The sequence below is a fragment of the Sinohyriopsis cumingii genome, chromosome 8 (genome assembly GCF_028554795.1).
Source record: "Sinohyriopsis cumingii isolate HCF-2022 chromosome 8, ASM2855479v2, whole genome shotgun sequence".
In the NCBI taxonomy this organism is placed as follows: Eukaryota; Metazoa; Mollusca; class Bivalvia; order Unionida; family Unionidae; genus Sinohyriopsis; species Sinohyriopsis cumingii.
In genome coordinates, this window is record NC_142968.1 from 21032064 (window position 1) to 21046511 (window position 14448).

The 14448-nt window shown below is 35.1% G+C and overlaps 1 protein-coding gene across 1 annotated transcript in view; it reads left to right on the plus strand.

Annotated features, from left to right (window-relative positions):
- The window catches only part of LOC149793110 (sulfide:quinone oxidoreductase, mitochondrial-like), a 58561-nt gene extending 50591 nt beyond the window's left edge, over positions 1 to 7970 (plus strand). The window contains exon 10 of the mRNA XM_089967019.1: positions 660 to 7970. Within this exon, the coding sequence (XP_089823145.1) occupies positions 660 to 720 (61 nt within the window). The 3' untranslated portion in view covers positions 721 to 7970. The remainder of the gene's footprint in view (positions 1 to 659) is intronic.
- The last annotated feature ends 6478 nt before the right edge of the window (positions 7971 to 14448 follow it).

Here is a 14448-nt window from a genome sequence, read left to right on the forward strand (position 1 = left end):
TGTTATTATTTTAGCAAATTATGTTTCTTTGATAAAACCTGATCGTAATACATGTACATCCTTCCAGCCTCCCCGCAGTTGGGTCCATATAGAGAGCCTGCCTTCCGCTCCAGTAGTAACTGATAAATTCACAGGATTTGGCACCAATTCCTTTATCATGGGGAGATCACTCTAACTGCCAGTTAAGTGGTTAGGTAACATTTTGCTTTTTTAGCTAAATGTTTTAGCCTGAGAGGGCTGAATTTGCAAGGTAGTAGTAGTTCTCCTAAGTAATTATGATTGGGTAAGTATTATTGAAGAAAAATATTATTCTAGAAAAAATTGGTTTCTTGTTCCATCTTTAAAAATATGTTAATAAAAGAAATTCAACTGAACCCCTTCACTCTTGAAATCGTATGACATTGTCAGACTCAAATGACTGAAACTTAATGCATTTGGCCAGCTATTAGTCTTCAAGCAGCCTAAAGATATGCAGATTATAATAAAACCCAACATCAAAATCCGTATATGAAATCCTGATTATCACTGATATGTTTTAACAATTAACTGGTCAACATTTACTTGTATGTGGTTGGACAATTGATCACATTTCATTTTGGGATAAAAACAGAAAGCCTTATTAAATGAAAAACTCTCTTCATTTTGTTTTCATTTTGTAGGGGCCATTGGAATGGGCCACAGACATTCAGAAGAATCATGCACTTTGGAAAAGACAGATAAATGCAAATCAGAGAGAAAAGTCAAAGGGAAATAACTCTTGAGGAAGCTAGCAAAGTTCATATCAATAGTTCAATTTCTGTACAGGTATTTACACTCTGCTGGATGCATCAACATTTAAAGTGATAAATGCTTATTTTTTTATAGCTTTGTTTACAAGGCCCTTGTGCTTTGTGATAATTTGCATATAGCTTTAGTAATGCATACTTGTAACAATGCCTTGTCTTTTTTACTGTTGATATTTTGACAAATCATCTTGTAAATTCTTATGACCACCATTTTTCTGTTGTTTTCAATTATATAGTTACCTCTGAATATGGTAACCTGTTTCTTTTTCCTATTAGTATTTGTACATGTGAAAAAATTATTAGTAACAAATGTTCAGTAAATTATTATAAAACAATACTCCATGACAGTTTTCTGGAAGGAAATTTCTTGTTTGGTATTAAATGTGATAGTGTTTTTTTGTTAAGAAATTCTGTACTGTTTTCAAGAAAGGTGGTCTGGTATTTGTGAAAGGTTTATGTACTACTGATTGATAATTGAGAGTGACTATTACCTTATTTCTAATTAAGCACTCCATGGCTTTGTCAGAATATATGTATAAATGTATCTATGTATTTACTGTGGTTTCTTATAGTGTCATTATTCTCAAGGTTAATTGAATTCATGGATTTGCCGATCACAGTTTGCATGCTTTTAGGTATTTCATGGATTAACCTCTGCGAGGACCTAAAATAAATCATACAGAAAAAGAAGATTATGCCTACAAAAAACATTTTGGATAATGTTGTCATTCCACATAAAAAACACATGACCAGCTGCCCCTTACTCTGTGCAGATAGCAGGCAGTGCAAATAGCAGGCAGTGTCAGTATTTGAAGTGTACAGAGTCCATTGTAAAGATCCACTGAAAGAAAATGGAATCATTTCTTTCTTTGAGCCTGTCATGTGTATGAACTAACTTCAACCACTAGATTTTACCATTAATAAAAACTTGCAAAGATGAATTAAAATCTCATTGCCACTACTGATATACTAAAACGGTCATGGAGACCATTGCGAAAAAGATGAAGATTGGTGTATAGTTTAAGTGCCTGTAAAGCATGATCAATCAAACCAATTCACGCTAAATGGATAATTGCGGATCACATGAAAAATGTGTAAAAATTGGACCCAGTAATTCATGGTTTTCCAAATGCTTGACCTCTTTATTTCAGCAATTTAGGGATTATTTAGATAACAAGCATTTCTGAGTACAAGCATAACTGATTGAAATGATGTTGATTTAGTCAGTCATTTTGTCCAAGAAATCACTTTAGTGTGAGCTTCAGTATTCTCCTGTAATCAGTGTATTCTGTGTTACAAGTAACAGGTCTTTGCATTTTATGGTCTGCATGTTATTTTGTATTAAACATGCAATGATAAAATGAGACATGCTTTCAGGAGGATTTAAACTTTTTGACAACTGTTTCAATTATAAAGGATCAATCTGAATGTTTTAAATCAAATTTTGAACTACAACGTTCATTATTCTTGATTTGATTTTAGGTAATGTTAGAGTTTAAACACCTTATGCATTTTCTTGTTTCTCTATCCTTATGTCGCAACATTTCGATTTTAATGATTAAGTGGAAATAACGGCTATACCATATACAACATTGATATGTGTGCAGCTTATACAGCTTACCTTTTGTAGATATGTGTGCATTGAAAAAATATTTAAAATGCTTTATAATTCTTTTTTTGAAGAGTTAAAAGAAACCAAAGTTCCACAGGCTTATGTACCTCTTGGCAGTACAGCAAAATTGATGTTCACAGATCACAAAGTTTACCATTTCATCTCGCATTTCAAACACTTTCAAGGCTAGATCTGATTTTCCCTCCACCAAATGCCAATTTTAAAGGATTTGTAGGATGAAACACTTGATGATCCAATTTTCAGACAGTAACGGAAGATAATTTGAAGCCTAACAACATTCTATTTGAAATGTTTTGAGTTCAGTGTTGCATATTGTCAAAGTAGATGAGAAGAATAATCAGAAAATGAGCTGACCATAAACATTTTAATATAGTAACAGTGTTGTAACAAATTCAAATAAACATAATTTAAAATCTCTTACCTTATGTTTGGACATACAAATTAATTTGTTATATTTAATTCATTAACATTTATTGTTTGCTAATATTGTATATTGCCACATATAACTAACCAGTATACAGCTTACCTTTTGCTGTCATGTTAAGTCCAACTAATTTGTTCTTTTCGAATCTTAAACAAGTACATAAAATGGAACAGAATTTCAAATCGAGTTACCTAATAATGTTAGAGTAAATTGAATTATTCACAAAATTATATAGTTAAAAACTGAAATGCTAAAGCAACACACTTGTACACATCCAACTAGCAACTCATAAGCCTTCCAGATTAAAAAAGAAACATTTTGTATATCCATGATATGTCAAATGAAATCATACAACTGGAACAGTGCCAACATATTCTCAGGTACATTAAGGATCATGTACTGTTTTGACTGATTACATAACGCTAATTTTTGTTTGGTAGCAGAGGTTAATTTTCGCCAATTCATCATTTTTTAAAGTTTGTTCAATATATTTCTAGCTTTGAAAAGGATCTCAGTTGTATCATCTACTCCATTTGCCATTTTTGGAAAGTCTTTGGGTTATTCCTAGCAGCTATAACTCAGGAATATGATGTACTTTGTCACTGACAGGGATCCATATCCCATACATCACAGCTGTACTATGTCTCTGACAGGGATCCATATCTTGTACATCACAGCTGTACTTTGTCTCTGACAGGGAACCATATCCCATACATCACAGCTGTACTATGTCTCTGACAGGGATCCATATCTCGTACATCACAGCTGTACTTTGTCTCTGACAGGGATCCATATCTCATACATCACAGCTGTACTGCGTCACTGACAGGGATCCATATCTCATACATCACAGCTGTACTGTGTCACTGACAGGGATCCATATCTCGTACATCACAGCTGTACTTTGTCTCTGACAGGGATCCATATCCCATATATCACAGCTGTATTATGTCTCTGATAGGGTTCCATATCTCATACATTATAGTCATAACTTATTCAATGCACTCTGCTACAAAGCATGTTCAACGTTTTAACATTGTGAAGGTCATGAATTAATTTTTCTGGTATGCAACTTGAAAAAAACCTTTTGAGGCATCAGAAACCTAACAATAGCAAATACTTGCCTGAGTTGTCCTGTTTTTGGTATAAAAAATAAATAGTTTTGGAGTTAAACTATCTCTATTTAAACATCAACCTAAGACTATATTTCAGTGGCATTGATTTTGATGATTTTTTTAAGAGGTTCAGACTATTTTAATTCAAGTCTTATAAGAAAGGAACTGTGATTGAAAACTGCATGCTTCTGAGAAATAATGGTCACAAAAGTTAGATCATTATTGTTCATGGTCAATCTAGATTTGAAAATGGTGGTTTGATTTCTTAAGAGGGATGTGTACGGTTTTTGTTCAGAGTGGTAAATTGGTCACAGGGCGATCAACAGACATGATTTTTCTCCATTTTAAAGTGAAATTCCGCTTTTCTCCTGACTTGAATCAGATTTTTCTTGATATAGTCCATTTTTTTATATCATCTATGATCTGGATTTTTAAAAATGGTCTGTCTGCTCCCATTCTGCAATGACCCTTGTAAATTATTCGTTTTATATATTAGTTAGCACACAACTCTTGTAAACAGTATTCTGTTTGGTCAAAGGTTTTAAATTCATCCAGTGAATCATCTTGTAATGGAAACTGATAACAATGGAAAGAAGAAGCATTCTTGCAAAACAAGGCGTCCCAAGTTGTTGAGAGAGACCATGACACAAAAAGTTTAGATAAAGGTTTAAAAAACATATGGAAATGGGAATGGCTGGAGCAAAAAGTTGATGGAAATTTAGTTGGTCAGTTTATAAGAAAACTGAACGCCAGAGGAATGGCATTTTGTGATCTCTGCTCTGTGGTAATCACAGTTGGAAGAGTTTGGAACAGCACCTACAAAAGAAGCTGCATACGGAAAAATTGAAGCTCAGAAGGCGTCTGGAAAAGTGCAGTTAATAAGAAAGATTTCTTGCATGATAGAACAGGTGTAGCCCTCTGTCAGAATATGCGCACTGCATGTTGCCAATACAAGCACCTGTTTGAAAGGGAAAAGGCTCTCACTGAGAAGGAAAAGAAACGATTGCACATTGAGCCAAAAAAAGTCAGTGGTGACAAAAAGGAAGGCTAAAGAAATCTTTGCCAAAGCTGCAAAAAGAACTTGACTGTCATATCAACAGGTTAAGTCCATTGAAGAAAAAGACAAGTGAATGTATGGGATTATTTGTATATAGTTGATGTACTTGGGTGTTTATTTTACAGATTTGTTATTAAAAAAAAGAGAGTAAGTATAATATATTTGCTGCAAAAATTGAGAAATTATTGTGACTTAATTATGATGTGAACACTGACATGCACATGAAATAACTTCAGCATCAATAGTATTGGAGAACAAATTTATGTGACTATAATATTGTAAAATTATTGAAGTCAAGTTGAACATTTTTGGTAAGTTTATTAGTTTTTCAATTGATTATTTTGGTTTATTTTATGATCATAAGTTGCACCAGGAGCAGTTTTGTATGAGTGTAAAATACGTTTTTTGACCCCAGATTGGGGGCACTGCCCCTTGAGACCCCATTGGGAGAGGACCCCAAACCACCTCCCTGTATATTTTTCAGCTTTTTTTATGGAAGACCAAAATCATGTCTGTAATCAATTAAATGTGATTTTTGAAGAATTCAGTAAAAAATTTGGCAATATTTTTATATGTATCAGATGGTCATGGGAGTTAATAGAGATCTTTCATCATTGCTATATTTAGTGGCACTGGTCACAGTGTATTTCTTGAAGGATGAATGCAGTTGTTTTTGTTTGATGAACCACATAACCACAAAAGTAAGAATGCTTCAAGCTTTTGAAATTGTTAAAATTGTTAAAAGTACATAAAATCATGGAACATTCGAAACACATCTGAAAGCTTTTATTTTGTTACCAGAATACAGTAATGATGTTGATTTATCAAACATTTTTCTTGATCACTAGGAATGTTTCAATAAGAAAATGGAATAGGTGCTTTTTCATTACATGTGGATAATATTTTGTCGAGTCTTTATATTTTTGGTTTAGAGTAAGAATGAGATCCAGAAACATCGGTACCCTAGACAATTAGTGAGATCCACAAACATCGGTATCCTGACAATTAGTGACATCCACAAACATCAGTACCCTAAAAAATTAGTGAGATTCACAAACATCGGTACCCTAGACAATTAGTGAGATCCACAAACATCAGTACCCTAGACAGTTAGTGAAATCCACAAACATCGGTACCCTAGACAATTAGTGAAACCACAGTATTTAGTATTTTGATCATCTTGTAGTGCCTTCCTTAATTGATAATGGAATTTGTATTGCAGTTAGTTGATTAAACTCAAACTTCATTGTACATCATTGTCTTTTCCCTCACCCCATCCCATTCAGAAAAATGGGACCAAACATTTATGGGCATTCAAAAATACTATTGATATCAAGCTTCAGATCTTGATACAAAAGTTCACAGAGATCTTAAAAAAAGAAAAGAAAAAATGCACAGTAGTTGATTATAAATTGAGGAAGCATGTTCTATATGAAGTGATGCCTGCTGAGTACAGCTAGGATATATGAAAAGCATTGGCACAGCTAGATGTCTGCACAAACAGATGCACGTGTAATGAAAAGCATTGGCACAGCTTGATGTCAGCACTAACTGATACATGTGTAATGAAAAGCATTGGCACAGCTAGATGTCAGCACTAACTGATACATGTGTAATGAAAAGCATTGGCCCAGCTTCATGTCAGCACAAACAGATAGACGTGTAATGAAAAGCATTGGCACAGCTTCATGTCAGCACAAACAGATATACGTATAATGAAAAGCATTGGCACAGCTAGATGTCAGCACAAAGAGATACACGTGTAATGAAAAGCATTGGCCTAGCTTCATTTCAACACAAACAGATACACGTGTAATGAAAAGCATTGGCACAGCTAGGTGTCAGCACAAACAGATACACATGTATTGAAAAGCATTGGCACAGCTAGGTGTCAGCACAAACAGATACACGTGTAATGAAAAGCAGTGGCACAGCTTCATGTCAGCTAAAACAGATACACGTGTAATGAAAAGCATTGGCACAGCTAGATTTCAGCACAGATAAACGTGTAATGAAAAGCATTGGCACAGCTAGATTTCAGCACAAACAGATACACGTGTATTGAAAAGCATTGGCACAGCTAGATTTCAGCACAAACAGATACACATGTAATGAAAAGCAGTGGCACAGCTAGGTATTGGCACAAACAGGCAGATGTGTAATGTCAGAAAATCAAGATACTATATTTCGAATTCCTACAAGGGACTTGCCCCTGCTGCCGTTAATGCATACATTAGAAATTTCCTGGCTAAACCCATGGAAAGAGAACAATTGTTTAGAAATTCAGGACTGTTGTCCATTTTGTCTCTGTACTGAATCTCAGTAGTTGGACCATCCTGTTGAATGTGTCCATGTATTTGACTGTAGTGCATTTGTTGGAGTCTACAAATTATTTTACCATTTCAGTTTCCAGAGAACCAGTAGGAGAGAGGCAGAAATTCAGCATTTTGTACATTGTAGCAATCTGTGCTATTCAAAACTTTGTTTAAATACTCATGACAATTTGTTTAATATTTATATTTATCATGAATCAAGTAGATAAAGAAACATCTGCACTGGTGTGCTGTTTTGACATCTTTAGTTTTTCTTTCATCGAAATACGCTTACATTTTTTTACATTAATTCCCTCCCAAGGAGACCAGTGTGGTTGCTTTGCTCCTTAATTTTGCATCTAATCCTTTCATGTATGTTTGTGACTTGAAAGATGCTGTGCCGATAAATGCATGCATGCTTGTGATAGAATTTGATTGAGTTTATTCATCATGTTGTGTTTTTTTCCTGAAATAAGCCTCTTTATGCCTGTGATTATATCTAGATTACTGAAATATATATTTCTAGTATCATGCTTAGGTGTAACTTGAAATTATCAATACATCGGTGAATTGTTTCATCCCTATTGTAATGTCTTTTAATTAGCTGTTAACCTATTTTTGAAATAAATTCATCTTAACAAATAGTTTATTTGAGATTTTATATTTTCTTATCTCATTTTCTTTTGCAGGATATATTTCTATATATTGATTTTATGTATTCTCTCAAAATCAATATGAACTGTTGCTGCAAAAATATAATAAAATATTTGATTCACACAAATCTTTGCTAACACCATTCCAGTGTGCCAATTTTTTAATCCTGGACCAAGTTTTATGTACACAAAATAATGTTATCTTCCTTAGCAAAACAGAATGCAAAGGCAAACCAAAAACATATAAATTGACACTGATATAAAAAAATGAAAGCCCCAAACTTTGTAAAAATAACGTACAAAGAGATGAATATCCTCCAATTAATGCCAAATCAGCAAACAATATCATAGCAAAAATATATGCTGTGATATTCAGATATGATATTTGATAAACAGATAGAAAAGGGTTTTCAGGTTTTTATATATATATATATATATATATATATATATATATATATATATATATATATATATATATATATAAAAATATATAAATAATGCAAAATCAGAAATTACAATGTTTTTTGTTAGGAGAAAGAAAACTTGGATTGTAGCATGAGTCAAGATATGTCAGTGACCAATACATGCTGGTCCTGGAGTAGAATAATACACATTCGAAGCAAAGAGGATCAATAATACGTTTGTTTTGACATAATGAATACAAGTTAGTGTCACCATATGTGGCTTGTGCATGCCAACTTTATTATGGTAATGCTTTATTAAGTAATTCTGACTCCATTAATGATGGACAAATATTTTCATTAGTGAAGACTATTGACTATCTTCATGTTTCAGATGCATTCAGTATCGTTAATACATGTGGCATTGTTTATTTTTTATTGATAGCTTATGCTTTAGATCAGGGGTGGGCAAACTACAGGCCGCATGCGGCCTGCCAAGGGTTTTCATGTGGCCCAAGGAACAAGTCATCATTCGCACTGACTGTGTTTATGTTACTCTGTTTATCAAATAAATGTGCTTCTTTTGAAGTTTAAGTTTTCAAATATTAACAACATATTAACAACTGAAAATTAATTATGATGTTATTTAGAAAAACCTTTTGTTTTTGCTATTTCAAATATTAATTATTTTACTTAATGAACTATGCGGCCCGCGACAAGGTGTAAATTTGTGTATGTGGCACTTGCACTGGAAAGTTTGCCCACCTCTGCTTTAGGTAGACGTTTGTGGTTTCAATGAATGTCAAGTCAAAATTGGAAGAGATTTAAGGGATTATTCAAATATGGTACAGTGGGCTAGAAAGATGAGAAGGTATAATTTTACTATTTACTGTCTAAATGTCATTAGCAACAACAGAAGAAAAAAAAACGACAATTTTAGATTTATATAGCTATTAATAATAAAAACAATAAGTGATAATACATGAATATTAATTTCTCTTTAATATCACTGTCCAATGGCAGTGACCCTCATGTCATCCGTTTTCTTCCTCTTAGACTGGTGATGTTTTCATCATAAAAGTAGTAATTCAAGGTTAGTATTTTAATTCAAAGTAAATATTTTAATTCATTGTCAGTGTTTTCAAAATCGTCATCCTTATATAAAGTCAGAGAAGGTAAAAACGTTTAAATATGAAATGTAATTTGAAGATAAACAAGTTATCCATATATAAGATACAGAAAATATCAGCAAATAGGAAATCAGGAAAGATCACTAAAAGTTTTATGAAATGGATAAAAGTCTTAACTCAAAAAGGGAGAAAAAATGTGCAAAGAGAAGGAAAGATGCATAAACACCAGACTAGGAAATCAAAGAGAGAGAGAGCTAAGACTCTTAGGACGTCTTGTGCTATCTGTTAACAAATCGTATACAAAATAATACAAGAAGAGCAAGTTGTTGTTGTTGTTGGGTTTAACGCCATTTTTCAGCACACGATAGGCTATACATGGCGGCCAGTATTAATGGTGGAGGAAGAACCCGGGAAAACCCCAGAAAAAAACCACCGACTCACGAGAAGCTACTGGCAAGCTTTCTCACATACCCACATTAGCCGAATCCTAGACTCGAACCCACGCAGACAGAGGTGAGATGGCAGTGATCCGTAACGGAAAGCGCTTTAGACAACTCGGCCACTCGGGGGCCCCAAGAAGAGCAAGTGAAATGCATCCAGAAAATAGGAGTAATATAATTTGTTCTATATCATTAAAAAAATAAACAAAAGGAGTTGGTAAATTGTAATAAGGGGCCGTCCATTTAGTAATACGCATGGAGGGGTGGGGGATGGTTAACCCAAATGCATATACTTGCATATGGACAGGTTCTACTGATGATGTACGTATGCATAGCAAACGTGTGTGCATGAAACCTTGATAATAATTTGTCTAATACGTAATCTGTTCGACTGGGTTCAGTTGGCATTTGAATTTTAGCGGACACTAGACAAACTTTTTAAAGTTATGCAGCTTATTTCTTTGATGCAGCCAGACATTCAGTGTTGGTGGACTATATGTTTTATTAAACACGTTAATATTATTAATCCTTGATTGTTTCTGCATGGATTAAATATAGACCGTTCTACTGAATTCGGGGGTGGGGGTGTTAAGCGTACGTACGCAGGGGCGTGTGTGTAAAAAAGTATGAATGTGTACAGGAAGGGAGGGGTCAAGCTTTGCCAGATTTTTGCGTACGTACTAAATGGATGGCCCCTAAGGACTGTCTTCGGTCCTACTAATTACTGCTAAGCCTGACAAAGTCCGACAAAGCCAGACAAAGCCTAACAAAGCCCGACAAAGCCTAACAAAGCCAGACAAAGCCTAACAAAGCCACGCAAAGTCAGATTAAAAAAAGAGTGTATATATTGTTCATTATATTGATGGAAAAATTAACGTATCCGAAAGACTAATTTTCAACTTATTCTTGCAAATTTAAATGACCGAAAATTGGGCGACAAAGTTTGCATTTCAAACAAACATAAAATATTGATAAAATATGACACAATCATGTTGGAAATGTTTGTCATAATTTTATAAATTGTTCTTCGACTGATTATGGAAAGAACATTCAATTTTTTAATATATGTTATAATAGGACAACTTCTGCCGCCATTACGATTGGATCATCATCAATTAAACCCAGCACAACATTACATCGACTTCGCAGCACTTGGCTACTTGGAAGAAAATGCCAACAAGGACTCCCAAACGTATCGGCCTTTACTGACAACAGGAGATGGGAACTGTCTTTTTAATGCCCTTTCCATCGCATTGTGTGGTGCAGAGTCTATATGTTATGAAATTAAAGTGCGCACCTGTATAGAAATGGCCTGTAATGAACAGTTTTACAAAACGCAGAATTATTCAAAAGATTTTCTGTTGTGTTCACCCTCGTTTGTAGATGCTCTCATGAACTGTGCTAAGATTGGTGCATATTCTAGTGCGTGGACCATCCAGGCTGCAAGTGATGCGCTAAATTGTAATATCAACGCTTTGTACCCAAAAGTAAACGGACCTGCTGACTACATAGCACAACTTTTGACGAGAACACATGTGCCACAGTGCACAAATGAAACAACGAAGTCACTTGGAATTTTGTGGTCGAGAATTGGATTACAGGGCGGTCGCATCTGGTTGCCGAATCATTTTGTTGCACTGGTTCCATGTAAAAATGAAATGGTCAGCACACCAAATAAGTTAATGAATGGTATGGACCTCACTTGCGAAGAATCATGTATCCCCACCGACCCCATTGTCACAGATGAGGATAATTTAGCGCAAACTCAAAGATTATGCCTGGATAAAACTTATACTTTGGGCACGTTAAAACTGTTTGCACTAGTGCAAGGATATTTGTGATGAGAGGTGAATGGGTCTTGTTATGCAATTGAAACAAAGCAATATTGACCATTGGGGGGCCAGCTGAACCCAGTTTTGGGGCTGCACAGGCCCCATGCAAAGTGGGTGACTTGCATGGTTCCTGTGTTATGGCGGTCTCAGCTCCCAAATGGATTGTTTTTTGGTTTGATGGTTACAAATTTACATTCAGGTCTGAATTTAAACTATGTAGTTTATCACATACTATGTTAAAGTAATTTTGTAAATAACCTTATGCATGTTAGATCATATGAATATATTATTATTTTCAATACAATTGTCACTTATGTGGCCTGCATCAACAAATCGTTTTCAGTGTTATTCATTATGTTCAAATTCTTACTTTCCTCCTTAATTTTGTTATCCTCTCACACACACTTCATCACAAATGGACATATTGAATGTGAGGATCCGGCAGCATCATCAATCCCAGACATTGGAGACAGTAGTGGAGCTTCGGAGCATATAGACATTCAGGAAATACCAGGAACTTACCGTCTTTCCGGGAGAAAACACTAAATGCAGAAGAAATACTCAATATAATTGTGAGTGACATTCCGACTGTGAAACAAATTCCACCTGGAACTAAACAAAATGCCTATGTGGTTCTGGATAATATGAACAATACAGAGAGAAGAAAAGCACACAATTACAAGCCTGCCCAATACTGGGATGACTGTGGTGTATGGGACTCAAAGAAGTCCCGCGTGTGTAAAACTAAATATCTGATTAGAGTAAACGGAGAAGATAAGAAACTGTGTCAAGTTCTTGTCAAAGACGATTTGATTTACACAGAAACACATGAAGCGGGAACAAGGAAAATAAAATTGCTGCAACCGCAGCCACCTAGGTCAGAGCTAATTACATTCGTTAGGTATTGTGCAACACTGAAGAAAAAAACAAATTACAAAAAACGTGTCACATGGATAAACGGTTTAAAGTGTAGAGATGTCGCCATAGTGGAATATACAGGAGACTATGACGTTACGCTGGTTCAACATGGGAATGCAAAAATCTGCTCAGATGGTTATGAAAGAACGAATCCACAGGTTATGGATAAAATTAGAGAACTTGCAGAACACCAGAAACCGACAGATGTGTACGCCAGGATGACTGATCCATCCCATAATATATCGGTAGATTATCCGCGTGATATCAGACAGTGTCAGAATATTAAAGCCGGAATAAAAGCGGAGAAGATAACCAAAGGAAGCTCGCATAATGTCGCCGACGAGTTACTGGATGTTTTGAGAATGATGAGTGAACATCATCCCTATGTAGCTGAAGTTATTCATTCCTGAGACAACGCTGTTCCTGCAATCATATGCTACACAGAAGCACAATTGGCCGACTTTAAATCGTTTTTAGAGTCCGGAGCAGATGTGGTTGGCATTGACAGAACATTTTCCCTCGGGAAATGTTTCGTAACAACCACAGTATACAAATCGCATAAAGTGCTGCGGAAGATAACAGGCGATGCGCCAATTTTGTTGGGGCCATTGATGCTCCATTGGGACGGTCGTCAACAGAACTATTTCCGGTTCTTTTCCCATCTAAGAGGTGTGCAAGGTATTGAACTTAAAAATGTGGAGATACTAATGGGGACTGACGATGAGAAGGCAATGGTCAACGCTATTGATCTGGCTTTCCCTGATTGCAAAAGAAAGCTGTGCACGAAACGCATCAAAGACAATCTTATCCGTCAAATGACAGAAAAGATTCCCAAAAACATTAAGGAGCGGACATGTATCGTTGAAATGATCTTTGGATCAAATGGTGTTGCCACAGCTAACGACTCAGCAACTTTTGACGAACGTAACCAAATCTTGAAAACTAAATTGACTGAAAATAATCACGGAGATTTTTTGGTCTATTACGAAAGATACATTCAAGAGAAAATAGCAAAACATCTTGTATCCGGTGATGACCAACTTTGGACTAATAATAATACGGAAAGCATGAACAACCGGTTAAAGGTCTTACTCAATTGGCAACCAAGGAAAACGAACGAACTCATAGAAAAAATATATGAACTGATCAAGGTCCAGCTCATTGACCTTCGCTGATCTCTTTACGGGACAGGCAACTATATCCTCAACACAAAATTCTCCAGATGTAAAATAATTAAATTATCATGGAATTCCAAATCTGAGGAAGAAAAAGACGATATATTCATGACATTTTTGAAGAAATCACACCTTAAATTAACAACAGCGGTCACGTCCTCTGACGGCATGTATGCTGTGTTGAAAGCCCCAAAATTGGCAAAAAAGCCAAATAAAAAAACACGGTGCCGGGCGACAAGGACTCAGAGAAAGAATTAGAAAATGTTTGCTTTGTCTATGATCGTTATTTCTTATTTATTATCGATTTAACTCAGCGCAAAGGAACAGTTTAAAATATGTAACCAGTTTAGAATCTGTGATTATTCATTGTAGATTTGATTGGCCGTTGCCAAATCCATGTTAAGCATTTTGTACTAAATAAGAAGACATCATAAAAATGGTATTTCATAATTTAAAACAATTTAAATATGACATAAATACGGAAATATATGTTAATTTGGCTTGTTATAAATGCCTTCTTTATTCTAATATACGATTTCTTCTTTTCTTCCTTCTCCTTCCATCCTGATCTCT